Source organism: Dendronephthya gigantea, unplaced genomic scaffold (assembly GCF_004324835.1).
Source record: "Dendronephthya gigantea isolate DGI-Jeju-01 unplaced genomic scaffold, DenGig_1.0 000020F, whole genome shotgun sequence".
In the NCBI taxonomy this organism is placed as follows: Eukaryota; Metazoa; Cnidaria; class Anthozoa; order Malacalcyonacea; family Nephtheidae; genus Dendronephthya; species Dendronephthya gigantea.
Genome location: NW_021163030.1, coordinates 2,225,712 through 2,240,334, shown reverse-complemented (window position 1 = coordinate 2,240,334; position 14,623 = coordinate 2,225,712). Strand labels below are relative to the sequence as shown.

The window sequence follows — 14,623 nt, the reverse complement described above, 5'->3', positions numbered from 1 at the left end:
TTAACTCCAACGGGTAAAGATGCTGGACGGCAACTTGACCGCGCGAACAATTCCATCTCGTCCTGGGAACAGCTCATCAACGATACCAAGCGGCCATTTTCCACGATTCCTTTCGTCGCTGCGTATGATTACAACATCACCAACTTCGGGAGATTTAGTTTTGTCCGTCTGCTTGCAATTGTGTCGTTCACGTAATGCTGCCAGGTACTCTCGAGTCCATCGCTTCCAAAGCGCGTCCTTGCACGACCGCAAATATCTTGATCTTTTGCGCAGATCCACGTCTTCTTCTCGCCAGGGTTCCTGCTCGGGTAAACGGTTCGTACGTTGGAAAAGAAAACTGGCGGGTGTCAGAAGTGGGAGATCAATATCTTCTTCTACGTAGGACAGAGGGCGACCATTAAGTTGAATCTCAACATCGAGAACTACTTCAGCAAGCTCGCTCCACGAAAGCGTAGCATTTCCCACACATTTGTAAAATGCTCGCTTAAAGATTCCCACCAATCTCTCAAACTGTCCGCCCCACCAAGGAGCTCGACTTAGATTAAACTGCCAACGTATCTGTTCATCTTCCAAATAGCCGTGAAGCACTTCGTCCTTTCGAATCTGCTTTAACCATCGCGCCGCCCCTATGAACGTGCCACCATTGTCAGAGACAATCTTTGCCGGTCGTCCTCTCCAAGCAATCAAACGCTTAAGACTGCCAAGAAATGTTACAGTTTTGAGGTTTGGAAGAATTTCCAGGTGTAACGCTCTCGACAGGCTGCACGCGTACAACACTAGGTAGGCCTTTCCCTCGACTCGTGGAGACTTCCGATAACGAATTGGACCTGCGAAATCTACGCCTATCACCTCAAAAGGCGCAGAACCCTCCGTTCTTTCCTTAGGTAAGAGTTCTGGTGGTGGAACGGCGAGTGCTCGGACTTGGAAGCACTTACATCCCCAACAGGACTTGATAATTCTTCTCGCTAATTGGCGAAGTCGGGGAATCCAAAATTTCTCACGAACACGGACCATGGTTATACGAATACCGCAAAGAACGGTGCTCTCGTTCGACCAGCTTTTTTGCTAAAGTGCTTGCGTCAGGCAGGTACACCGGATAGCTAGCTTCCTTCGATTCGGCCACGGCATTCGAGAATCCCGATTGCGTTAGCTTGTAGGTTTAGCTGGCGCTCGTCATTAGCAAACGTCTGCGAGTTCATCGCGCGAGATTGGACTCTTCTAATCCACCAGTCCATCTGCGGCTCCAGCTCGGCAACAGTTAGAGGACCACTAGAAACAGGAATACCACGACACTTGTCAATGAACTTCTTGATCCAAGCGCAAACTCTTAACGTTTTCTTCAAATCGCACCGGTCTAGTAGATCATCAAATACATATATCGTCTCGCGAATAATTTTGCTCTCTGCGGCCGATTCAGTAGTCGGTTCTGTAGCAGGATTGATGGGCCAAGCGTTTGGACTAGACAACCACGAAGGGCCGTTCCACCACAAATCATTGTCCACCACTGGCCCGCCACGACTTGCTAGGTCTGCAAGATTTTTGGAGGAAGACACGTGCCGCCAGCCGTCGATTTTGTGCTCTGTAATTTTCCGCACCCTATTTGCTACGAACTGGCGATACTCCCCGGTCCCGCCGATCCAATATAAGGCCACAGTGCTATCAGTCCAACACTGCACCAAAGACACTAAGAAATGAATTAGAGCACGCCGGACGTGATCCGCGATATTAGCTGCCATGTGCGCGGCAACCAATTCAAGGCGAGGAATATTAAGACCCTTCTTTGCCAATCTCGATTTCGCTGCGACCAGACCTTGGCTCGTCCCGCTTGTTTGACGAACAACGGCGTAAACAGCTGTAGCCATGCACTCCATGACCGCTCGCGTCGCCGAAAGAATGTAGCTCTATCTCTTCAATCGGTTCGCGATGGGTTGCCAAACTACGTTGTGTTGAGACTGCAGAAGGCAGATTCGACACCCATTCATTCCAGCGCTTCGCTAAGGTTTTGGGTAGAGGAGAGTCCCACGATAGCTTGCTTAAACAAGCATCACGATACATCAATTTGCCCTGTAGTAGGATTGGCGACGCGAAACCGAGTGGATCATAAACGCTGGCCAACTTAGCAAGAATACCTCGTTTCGTAGACCCGTCTTTGTTAGCAGGAAAGACCACAGCTAACGTGTCACTGTGTTTGTTCCAAGCTACTCCAAGGAGTTTACCGCCGCTTTCAGAAGGTGTAGGGAATTGTTGCTTGGCATAGGTTTGCTCAGCGTCGCTTTCGGAGGAAGACTGGTCAGATTCGAGCTCAGGAACGTTCGAATTCCACTTATGAAGCTTGAACGAAGCATCTTCAAAGATAGTAATTGTATCTCGCTTCAATTCACGCGCCGAAGCCACTGTAGTAGCACCCGAAATAAGATCGTCCAAGTAGAGGTCTCGCGAGATTTGGTCAACTCGGTCTGGTAACCTAGGTTTCCAACCAGCTAAATGCTACTCGATCACGCCGCCCAGCAGAAACGGAGAACATACCAAACCAAACAGTGCTCTGGTGAATCTTAGCGTCACGATCTCGTCCGATGTAACATTCTTTAACCAGTGGAAACGCAGCGCATCTCGATCGTCTTCTCCGATACGCACCTGGAGGAACACCTTCTTCATGTCGGCAGCGAGGATCACGGGCCGGAATCTACCGCGAACAAGAACATCCCATAGCTTGTTTTGTAGAGCTGGACCAGTTTCTAGGCAAGCGTTCAGCGATGGACTTCCTTTCTCGGCACTAGCGAAACAATTATACACAATACGCATCTTCGTGCTTGCGACGTTATCTCTGATGACAGCTCGATGAGGCATATAATACTCGAGACCTACGACTTTCAACGGCGCCTTTTCGACGATTCCTTGCTCGAGCTGCTCGTCAATGATACTGTTGTACTCTTCGATTTTACCGGTGTCTCGCAATCGTTTGACGACAGACCTCAGACGGCGAAGACTGGCGTTTCGGTTATCGGGAAGGGAAGGATGGTTTCCTTTCCAAGGCAAACTGGTTTCGTACCACCCGGCATGGGGATCACGTGTAAGCTGCTCACGGAATTCTTGATGCACAATCAGTTGGTCACCCGATGGAGAGTCCGCTAAACCAAGAACGTCCAGGGCACATTAACGCTCGTAGTCCGCCGAAGAATTAACCGCGAGAAATCCGGGAACGTCATTGCTATCTAGCCCCGGGGCCATTATAGCCCAACCGAAGCGAGTGAATCAGTGGACGATTCCGGCAATTCTAAAACTGGAAAAATTCCGAATATGGAAAGCAAAATTTAGATAAAATCCATCTTTCCAATTCATCATCCAATTTAGAACGTACTCGCAGTCACAGTTGATTTGATTATTTCTATCCCGTCGGAGGTGCCAGTAATGTGGGGAACACTTTGACCAAACCCACACTTTCACTAAAGTCCCAATATCACACGTCTCACATCACACAGTTTTATAGATTTCATGTTTACTCCATTAAGTCTCATGTACCAATAACAATAATAATAACCCCCCCCCAAAAGGTATCCCTAACTCACATGACGTCCACGTCATCGCAATAACATAATTTACATAATTTCCGACAGCCTATTGTCTCCGTTTTATTAAAAACAGTAAGACCCCAGCAGAGCGACAAGATGGCCCCCTCGAGCCGATGGAAATCGAATCAGCCGAAACAAATTGGAGTCAGCGCAGACGGAGCTTGGCGACTGGGAACATCAGTACAAAGATTTGGCCCCGTTCAAAGAAGACGGCGTAGTCCGCGTGGGAGGAAGATTGGCTCGCTCTCCTTTGCAATTTGACGAAAATCACCCAGTGTTGCTACCAGTAAGCCACGTTATATCGAAGCTAGTCGCCAAAGACGCTCATAATCGTGTCCTACATGCCGGTCGCGAACGTACGTTGTGTGAATGTCGAAGAAAGTTCTGGATTCCTCGTGGCAGAAATTTGGTCAGGAAGATAGTCAAAGATTACGTCACTTGCCGCAGACTTAGACAGTACCCGCATACCACGCTGATGGCTGACCTCCCTCCCGACAGATTGAAGTTGTTTGCATCACCATTCACAGTCACGGGCGTCGACCTGTTTGGTCCCTTCTACTTGAACTATGGGAGAAACAAGAAGATAAAAGCCTGGGGAGCCGTCTTTACATGCGCCACTGTTCGTGCAATACACTTGGAGATCGTCCAAGACTTATCAACAGAAGCATTCCTACACGCCCTTCGACGTTTCGCCGCTCATCATGGTTGGCCCAAAACCATAATCTCGGATAACGGAACGTCATTCGTGGGTACAGAACGAGAATTGAAGGAACTTCTAAAAGAAGGAAAGAAAAACCTCGAAGACTTTGCCGTATCACATAAGCTGAAATGGAAGTTCAACACGCCTTCAAGCCCCCATCAAGGAGGATTTTTCGAGAGCATGGTGAAGTTGACGAAATCCGCACTGAAGGCCATCGTTGGTCAACAAACGTTGTCATGGCGACAGTGTTTGCAGAGGTAGAATGCTTGATTAATTCCCGACCTCTTGGATATCCATCCAATGATGCCAACGACTTACAGCCGCTGACACCAAACCACCTCATCTTAGGACGTGCCACATCAGAGACACCACAAGGTCCATTCCAAGAAGTAAAGAGCAGCAGAAAAAGGTTCGAATATGTTCAGTCATTAATCCAGCAGTTTTGGCAACGATTGCAACAGGAGTATCTGCAGAGTTTGATGCGCCGAACAAAGTGGAGGCAAAAGAAGAAACAGCCAAAGGTCAATAACATGGTAATGTTGGTAGACGACAATCTCCCACGCGGGAGGTGAAACATGGCACGTATCGTCGAGGTTATGCCGGGACAAGACGGTGTGGTAAGAAACGTAATTGTGAAGACGAAGACGGGAACTTATAAACGGTCAGTACAGAAATGCTGCATGATATTAGAAGAAGAGTCTCTTTAACAGAGGCCCGGAGGGTTGTTTCAGACAGCCCAACTTACTTTACTTACTTATTATATCTAATTGATTCCTTAACTTGATTACACCTTGATTTACATCATTGATTAACATACATGATTGACAATAGTATGAACAGGATGTCGGTTCCAATTACAAGTAACAAAACGCATGTACGGTGTATTTGTCGTCGTTAGTTTGTCGTCGTTAGTCAGAGAGAGATATAGCGAGGACCTATATCAGCAATTGTTTAAATTCAGAGACAGCTGTAGAGATCCACTCTTAAGGTAACGAGCGATTACATATAGTCTTCGATTGACAATTTAATCAAAATGAATAATTTTTAATCAAAATTAATCATTATCTTACTATAGAATGTATTTTATATAAATATATTACAAAAAATCTCTACGGCGTAGTCGTGATCTGTCTTTGGAAACAGAGGGTAATGCACACCGGTTTCATTCTCATTTCTTTCTGAAGTACGTTGAGGCACTTTTTTGATAACTCCAGACTTCAACTGTTCTTGAATGCCGTTGTCATATTCACGTAGGAGTTCGGGTTGCTTTATCAAACACCGGTGCAACGATCTTAACCGATTTTGAAAAAGTACAAAGAAGAACTTCGTACCGTTCTTCTGTGAATTTAATATCGCGGATGAAGTCATTCTCGTTCTGTTCTGGTTGGAAATCGTTCCTATCGGAATTCCTATTGACTCTGTATCCCAGAAACGCTTTAATGAATTCACAATCTTGTCTTCACTTGCTGGAGCAGAGAATTATTTATCCGACAGTTTACCACAGAGGATGAGATTTGACAGTGTTGGATCTTCTGATTTAACAGACGTTGGCACTTGACCAGATAGCAACCACCCAAGTTTACTGCTAACTGCAGAGGGTCCGCGCTCGTCTTTCACAACATCACCTGTGACGATGTCCCAATAATGATCCGCGCGAATTAGAATATCGAGTTATGAGCGTAATCTGTGTTGAACTTTGAGTTCAGTGGAGAACATATGATAAAGAAATTAATCGCAGTGAGTTGTATTTCTTCACTTCCGCTTTCATTCTCGATGTTGAAAATTTATAAACTTCGCAATTTTGTCGTTTACATTTACTGTCCCCAAACGTGTTCAAGAACAGAGTTCGAACTGGTTCCAGCTTCAATTTCTCTTGAGTTGAATTCGTGATATAAGAGCGTTGACTGCCCGTATCAAACAGAACGCGAACTGGAATTGATCTTGCACCGTTAGTTGCATTTGCTCTAGCCGTTTGCAATTAAACAGGCCTTGCAGATTTTCGTTGCCGTCGTCGTAATGTCCTCATTCTTCGGCTCATTCGTAGGCTCTTTCTTCAGCTCCTCGTTCTTTCGCATATCCTCTATTTTCTTATTTACTGGAAAGATGGATTGGTAATGCCTTCCCTGGCAATGGTGTCCTCTTCGCAAGGAATTAAAGCAACGTCTTGATTCACCAAGGATCTTCTTTCGAGTATCACAACCAACAATCTTTTCACGCTTCTTTTGCCATTGCAATAGACACATTGTATTTTAGATTCCTCTGGAAATTTTACACCGTCGGAATGTGGCCACTCTTTACGTTTTTTTTACCTTGATATTTGGATCCTGGTTGACTGTTTCCATTCGACTTTGTAATTACGCTTATAGTCTCTTGCTTCAATTTCGAATTTTATCGTATGAAGTAAGTCATCGATCTTCCAACCCTCTTTTGGCGCTTTACGGGCAACTTGAAACGCATTTCGCTTGGCAACTTTGACATGATGATAGGTATCAATAAGCTACCATGTTGATCCGATGAAACATCCAATGAGGATAGACCGCGAACATGTACGCTGATTTTATCATAGACGTATCTCAGAGATGAAGATCGGTCTCCGGTGCAAGCTTGAATCTTAAGAATGTCGTCCATATGTGCAGTTGTGACTTGTTGCGCTCGTCTAAAACGATCTTGTAGAATTTCTACAGCAGCATCATAGTTGGCATAGGTGAGGTCCTTGAATGGCCGTTCCATCGAGTAAAGGTAATTAGGTCATTGTATTTATCAACCTTTGTAATACCATCATTCCTGTGTATCGCCGATTCGTACATGTCCCAGAACGTACTTTACTTTGTGATGTCACTTTAAATTTCGGCAAAGTCAGTTTCGGCAACTTTGGTCTAACACTCGTAGTCCTTTCTGCTTTGACTTCCGTTGTTTGATTGATCATTATTACCGTTTGATTGATCGCCACTGGTAACTGTATTAATCCTACTTGTCGAATTGCTTACGTTTTGTACTGCTGGGGCTGATTGTTGCAGACTTGACGGCCAATATTTTCACGGTCGCTATTTAATGTCACGTATCCAGATTTTAAAGCCTGTTCGGGTTTTCTTTTCGCGCTTAATATTCGGGCGACAACCTCGGCTGATTCTTCGATTTCCCGAATAGTCCCAAAATCTCTTCATCAATTTCGCTTAGAATCTTTCGTTTCGAGTAGAGATCCGATAACTTCGGCTGGATCGACTTCGAATCGATCAGGTGTTGTTAGGTGCACGTGTTCTTCTGCTTCTCTCGACAATTTTGTACACACGCGACGATGGCCGCCACGCTTCGCTCGTAATCGGTCTAATTTTTCCTTATTTTCGGTCAAAATTAAAATTAATTTCGCATTAAACTCTAATAATTTCGTTTAGATTCCGCTTGAGAGAATTCCCCAACACAGGGGCTACGGTCCACGACAGGGGGGGGGCTTAAAAGCTGGACTCCTAGTTCTTATTATTAAAACGTAAAATTGTCTCCAACTATCGAAATTCAAATTATATCTGTCGTTCATTCTCCGACGAATTGTAAAAATTTTCCCAACAGGAGAGTTAGGGGTTCCCTGATGGGGGGCTGTAGTCTCCCCCCTCTGGCACCACTTCTGGCTCGGAATTGAACACATAAACGATATATTTTACAATAACAACTTTACACGCGTGATGCGTGATTGACATGAACCAAAAATAATAACTAAAGTGTTGCGCTATGAATAATTCTATTTGACAGAAGAAAGGAAAAGTACTACGTATTGTTTGATAAAGACGCCGGAGTAGTCAGGGGAGTTGTGCTGTTATATAAAAGTCACACCATTGAGAGACCTTTACAATTAATCTGTCCACTTCAGATTCACTGCGCGCAGAAAGAAAAACGCAAAGAAGTCGAAGAAAAGAAGTCTGAAGATGAAAAACGACCTCAGAGACAAGCCGCAAGGAAAGCAGTTCAAATAATACACGAACAAGCGTTGGCAGAAGATGACTAAACATTAGCATGGATGTTGATATTGTGGAGCAGAATTGTGGGTAAAATAGTTAACATATTCTTCCGCAACTTTCTCTTGTCTGCTCCACTGCGTAGACTTCGGGGGATTTCTGTCACAGTCAGCAGGATTAGTGTCACCTTTCATATACTTCACGGTTATCTGGTATGGTTGAAGGGCCCATATTTCAATTCGTGCCGTTGGTCTTGAAGCGGGTTTACTGTAAATACCAAGAAGCGGTTTATGATCTGTGTAAATGCATGTTTATTGGTTTCCAATAGATGCAGATAAGGAAGTGCTCACAAGCCCACACTACGGCCAACGCCTCGCGCTCTGTTTGACCATATCTCCGTTCCACCTCCGTCAGAGACCGACTAGCATATGTTATCACCAGTCGTTCACCTGTCACATCAACTTGGGTCAGAACCAAATGGGCTCGCATCGACGGAGATTTCACTTTCCTTCTGAATCCAAATACGCCGTCATTCGGGCTGTAACCAATTTATGTTTCAGCTCTTCCATGTCCATCTTCATGGCTCATTCTTGTGGGTAAATTTCCTCAACGGCTCCGCCTTAGATGCATAACCTGGGACAAACCTTGCACAATAATTGAACATACCTAACAAGCTCCGAACTTCCGCAACAGGTGATGGTGTGGGTAGATTGAGCACGCCCTTCACTTACTTGGGATCAGGCGAAATGCCATTGCCAGAGAACACATAGCCAAATAATTCCAATTTATCTTCATTGAACTTGCACTTCTTGTTAAGGCCCTTCGTTCTCAATCATTGAACCACCGCCTTCAGGCTGTTATCATGTTCTTCCTGATTCCTGTCAAACACCAGGATGTCATCGATAATCTTGATTGCTCCTTTGATACTATCTAAGGTGGAACTGATAACATTTTGAAAGATCTCAGCCGCGCTGCAAATTCCAAAATTAGGCCGTTTATACCGCATCAGTCCGAGATGTATGCTGAATGTGGTTATGTATCTAGATTTAGGTCTTTTCAAATGTTGCCATTAAGCTGAGTCGAAAGAATGGACAGCAAGTTCGTTTGTGAAAATACAGTTGCCTTGGTATCCAACAGAGTTAGAAAGCAGTTAATTGGAATAGTTTCAGATGATAATGATTTAGGGGACAATGATAATGAATTTTATTGAAAATTTGGAACCGCAAGATTTAATGAAGGCACAAGAAAAGGATTTGGACATTGCACCTATAGTCAAATAAATGAAAGATGGGAATGCAAGGCCACCTTGGCCCGAGGTGTGGCTCTTAGCGAGGCAACGAAGAATGGACAGTCTATATGAAATGGAATTTTGTGTCGAATGTGGGAATCTTCGGATGGTACAACAACACAACTTCAGCTGCTGTTGCCAAAAACTTTAAGCCAGGAAGCTATAACTCATCTTCACAATACCGGAATTGGCCTCGTTGTCGCGAAGATGTGACACTTTGGCGCTCTACTTGTTTAGAATGTTTGTCACGAAAAGGGCCAACCACACGCCAAAAGACCCGTCTCGAAAGATATATAGTTGGCGCACAGTTAAGCTGCGATTGATGTGACGGGCCCTCTAGTTCGACCGACGAAAGGCAATCGCTATTTGCTGGTGGTGATGGATTACATCTCACAGTGGCCTGTAGCATATGACTTACCAAACCAAGAGGCTAAAACCGTTGCCACGGTTATCGTAAATGAGTTTGCCTCGATTCGGAGTCCCACTCGAACTACACTCTGACTGACCAGGGAACAAACTTCGAATCTGCCGTGTTTCAAGAAATGTGCCTGTTACTTAGCATTAAAAAGACTCGGCGAACTACACCCCTGCATCCCGAATCGCAAGGAATGGTTGAACGTTATCATAAAACAATGAAGACCCAGCTTTCACTGTTTGTGCCCGAACATTAAAAAGATTGGGCCTAAGTAAGTGCCACTACTTCTGATGGCTTATCTTATGACGACTCGTGCCTCTACGCATTTCACTGGCTCCGCACGATTGATAATTGGACGAGAGATTAGAATGCCGATTGATTTGGTTTACGAATGACCTGATACGAAGGATGTTCAGAGTCACTCTAACTATGTGGAAGAGCTGCAAGAGAATTTGCAAATGATCCATGAGTTTTCGCGCAAGTATATTGGACAAAGTTTTGAAGTGATGAAAAAACGGTACGATGGGAACAGTGCAGCCTGTGTATTTAACGAGGTCGATCAAGTTTGACTGTACAATCCCCACAAAAAAGGGAGCACCGAGCTGATGCGACTTTCGGAAGGACCATATACGTTATCATTAAGCGGTTATCGGGATTTGTTCACCCAGACAAAAAACCACAGATAAATTTAATAGCAAATAAAATATAAAGAATTATAACAGATAACAACTCGGTTTCTCTCGCATGCTTATTGTTTACGAGTTTCTCTCTCGTCTTCGTTTCACTACATAAAGTCTTAAAATAGAATAATTAACCTATATTAGAAATGAAAAAAATCGTCTGTGGACATCGGCAGTGTCAGGCAGAAGTATGGAATTCGGAAACAGACATTTAAAAAAGTACACCATCATTGGCTTCTGTAGATTTAATATACCAAATGCTATACCTAAATTCAGTAAACTAATTTTTAATCCGCTAGCTCTGTTTAAAGAAATGTGTAAGTTACTGGGGACCGTAAAAACTAGAACTCCATTACACCCTGATTCAGATGGCATGGTACATTTATGGGATAAAATTTACACCGGCAGAAATTATTATGGGACATGCATGCACACGAATCCCTGCTTTCAACTTTAAAAAATATCTGATCAGAAAAAAATATCTTGATATGCCCTGTTAATAAAGCAATTATATAACTTACTTTTACCATCAGTTGATTCGGATTTCCACAGGATGTTGCGATAACACACGTTCGTTCGTTGATGCTTCATCGCCGATGACAAGATTAGGTCAGAAGTGAGTATTTTCTTGCACAACTGAGCCATGTGCAAAATACTACACGTTATGCTGGATCACGTAGGTTTTCTGTTGGATTACACCAGCGCTGACTCTTGGATTTTGTTGAAAGTATTGTTGCACTTTGTTGATATTTTTACGATGCTTGCTCTCATACAGAAAGTCCTGCATTCCGATTTAAGCTAATAGCTGGTGTAAAAAATTTAGCAAAAATGTTTTAAAACGGTTCTGGTAGACGACGGTCGGAAATCTGTTTCGTCACGTTCGGCGACCCGCCATGGACTTAATTCTTATCATATAGGATTCCAGCACCACGAGGCGACGTTTTTCAGCTGTGAACTGCCCAGCAACCATGATGAAGCATATATGAAGCATAAATTCAAATCCACATTTCAGTAATATCGAATTAATGTTTGCCACGGAGAACTTACTTTACAGTCATTTCGTTTTAATACACTTGATCAAGATTTGACCATTTCCAATTGTTAAAAGTTTATTACACCGTCATTCATATTACGTGGATAGCAGCTAAATTGGAACGGAATGCCCTAGCCAGCATTGTTAACTTCTTATTTCATCTGTAATATCCGCTGTATTTCCATGAAAAGTTGTTTAATTCTCACTTTCCTCACGCGGTGACATTATTTGGACGCTCTGTATATACGTCCAATGCTGCACGATATTAATTATGTACCAGATGAAATATCAGCATTTTATGAAGATGCTCTTCCCTTATCTCACGTGGCCTTTCAGCAATCTTGATTTAGAGCGAATGTTAGTGCAGTCTTCTGGTCAAATGCACTTTCTGTTCAATGCTTCTTTCGACTTCTCTCGACGATTTGCCAATCTGTACAGCTCTTCTTTGTGATGCCATGATCCACAATCGCTCATCATAAGATTTCTTACTGTTTTCGTTATAATCTGTTAAAACACAACAGTAACTAGCGAAAACGTACAACGGCACTTAAACAAGAAATTATTGGTCTAATTGAAAAATGGACGCTACCAAAAAAATGAACACTACCGAAAAAAAGAACGCTATCGAAAAAACGAACGCTACCGAAAAAATGGACGCTGTCGCAATTTAGCGAAACGAAAAGCCATATCAACAAACAAGAAAGTACTAGTGGCATATTTCAGCATACCTTCCGCCGTTAACAGGGGACTTATACGTTTGGAGAAATGAACGCTGCCGCAATTTAGCGAAACGAAAAGCCATATCAACAAACAAGAAAGTACTAGTGGCATATTTCAGCATACCTTCCGCCGTTAACAGGGGACTTATACGTTTGGAGAAATGAACGCTGCCGCAATTTAGCGAAACGAGAAGCCATATCAACAAACAAGAAAGTACTAGTGGCATATTTCAGCATACCTTCCGCCGTTAACAGGGGACTTACACGTTTGGAAAAATGAACGCTGCCGCAATTTAGCGAAACGAGAAGCCATATCAACAAACAAGAAAGTACTAGTGGCATATTTCAGCATACCTTCCGCCGTTAACAGGGGACTTATACGTTTGGAGAAATGAACGCTGCCGCAATTTAGCGAAACGAGAAGCCATATCAACAAACAAGAAAGTACTAGTGGCATATTTCAGCATACCTTCCGCCGTTAACAGGGGACTTACACGTTTGGAAAAATGAACGCTGCCGCAATTTAGCGAAACGAGAAGCCATATCAACAAACAAGAAAGTACTAGTGGCATATTTCAGCATACCTTCCGCCGTTAACAGGGGACTTACACGTTTGGAAAAATGAACGCTGCCGCAATTTAGCGAAACGAAAAGCCATATCAACAAACAAGAAAGTACAAGTGGCATATTTCAGCATACCTTCCGCCGTTAACAGGGGACTTATACGTTTGGAGAAATGAACGCTACCGCAATTTAGCGAAACGAGAAGCCATATCAACAAACAAGAAAGTACTAGTGGCATATTTCAGCATACCTTCCGCCGTTAACAGGGGACTTACACGTTTGGAAAATGAACGCTGCCGCAATTTAGCGAAACTAAAGCCATATCAACAAACAAGAAAGTACTAGTGGCATATTTCAGCATACCTTCCGCCGTTAACAGGGGACTTATACGTTTGGAGAAATGAACGCTGCCGCAATTTAGCGAAACGAAAAGCCATATCAACAAACAAGAAAGTACTAGTGGCATATTTCAGCATACCTTCCGCCGTTAACAGGGGACTTATACGTTTGGAGAAATGAACGCTGCCGCAATTTAGCGAAACGAGAAGCCATATCAACAAACAAGAAAGTACTAGTGGCATATTTCAGCATACCTTCCGCCGTTAACAGGGGACTTACACGTTTGGAAAAATGAACGCTGCCGCAATTTAGCGAAACGAAAAGCCATATCAACAAACAAGAAAGTACTAGTGGCATATTTCAGCATACCTTCCGCCGTTAACAGGGGACTTATACGTTTGGAGAAATGAACGCTGTCGCAATTTAGCGAAACGAGAAGCCATATCAACAAACAAGAAAGTACTAGTGGCATATTTCAGCATACCTTCCGCCGTTAACAGGGGACTTACACGTTTGGAAAAATGAACGCTGCCGCAATTTAGCGAAACGAAAAGCCATATCAACAAACAAGAAAGTACAAGTGGCATATTTCAGCATACCTTCCGCCGTTAACAGGGGACTTATACGTTTGGAGAAATGAACGCTACCGCAATTTAGCGAAACGAGAAGCCATATCAACAAACAAGAAAGTACTAGTGGCATATTTCAGCATACCTTCCGCCGTTAACAGGGGACTTACACGTTTGGAAAAATGAACGCTGCCGCAATTTAGCGAAACTAAAGCCATATCAACAAACAAGAAAGTACTAGTGGCATATTTCAGCATACCTTCCGCCGTTAACAGGGGACTTATACGTTTGGAGAAATGAACGCTGCCGCAATTTAGCGAAACGAAAAGCCATATCAACAAACAAGAAAGTACTAGTGGCATATTTCAGCATACCTTCCGCCGTTAACAGGGGACTTATACGTTTGGAGAAATGAACGCTGCCGCAATTTAGCGAAACGAGAAGCCATATCAACAAACAAGAAAGTACTAGTGGCATATTTCAGCATACCTTCCGCCGTTAACAGGGGACTTACACGTTTGGAAAAATGAACGCTGCCGCAATTTAGCGAAACGAAAAGCCATATCAACAAACAAGAAAGTACTAGTGGCATATTTCAGCATACCTTCCGCCGTTAACAGGGGACTTATACGTTTGGAGAAATGAACGCTGCCGCAATTTAGCGAAACGAGAAGCCATATCAACAAACAAGAAAGTACTAGTGGCATATTTCAGCATACCTTCCGCCGTTAACAGGGGACTTATACGTTTGGAAAAATGAACGCTGCCGCAATTTAGCGAAACGAAAAGCCATATCAACA

At 43.6% G+C, this 14,623-nt stretch overlaps 1 protein-coding gene and 1 pseudogene across 1 annotated transcript; both read right to left on the bottom strand.

Annotated features, from left to right (window-relative positions):
* LOC114521540 lies at window positions 1-1,014 on the bottom strand. The gene has a single exon (XM_028542007.1). It carries the CDS (start codon window positions 1,012-1,014, stop codon window positions 1-3), a length of 1,014 nt encoding a protein of 337 aa, XP_028397808.1.
* On the bottom strand, window positions 854-2,847 carry LOC114521539 (annotated as a pseudogene).
* Between the last annotated feature and the right edge of the window lie 11,776 nt (window positions 2,848-14,623).

What these genes read in the sequence shown, in the direction of transcription:
- LOC114521540 (XM_028542007.1), bottom strand. Translation starts at nt 1,014, where the DNA reads ATGGTCCGTGTTCGTGAGAAATTTTGGATTCCCCGACTTCGCCAATTA.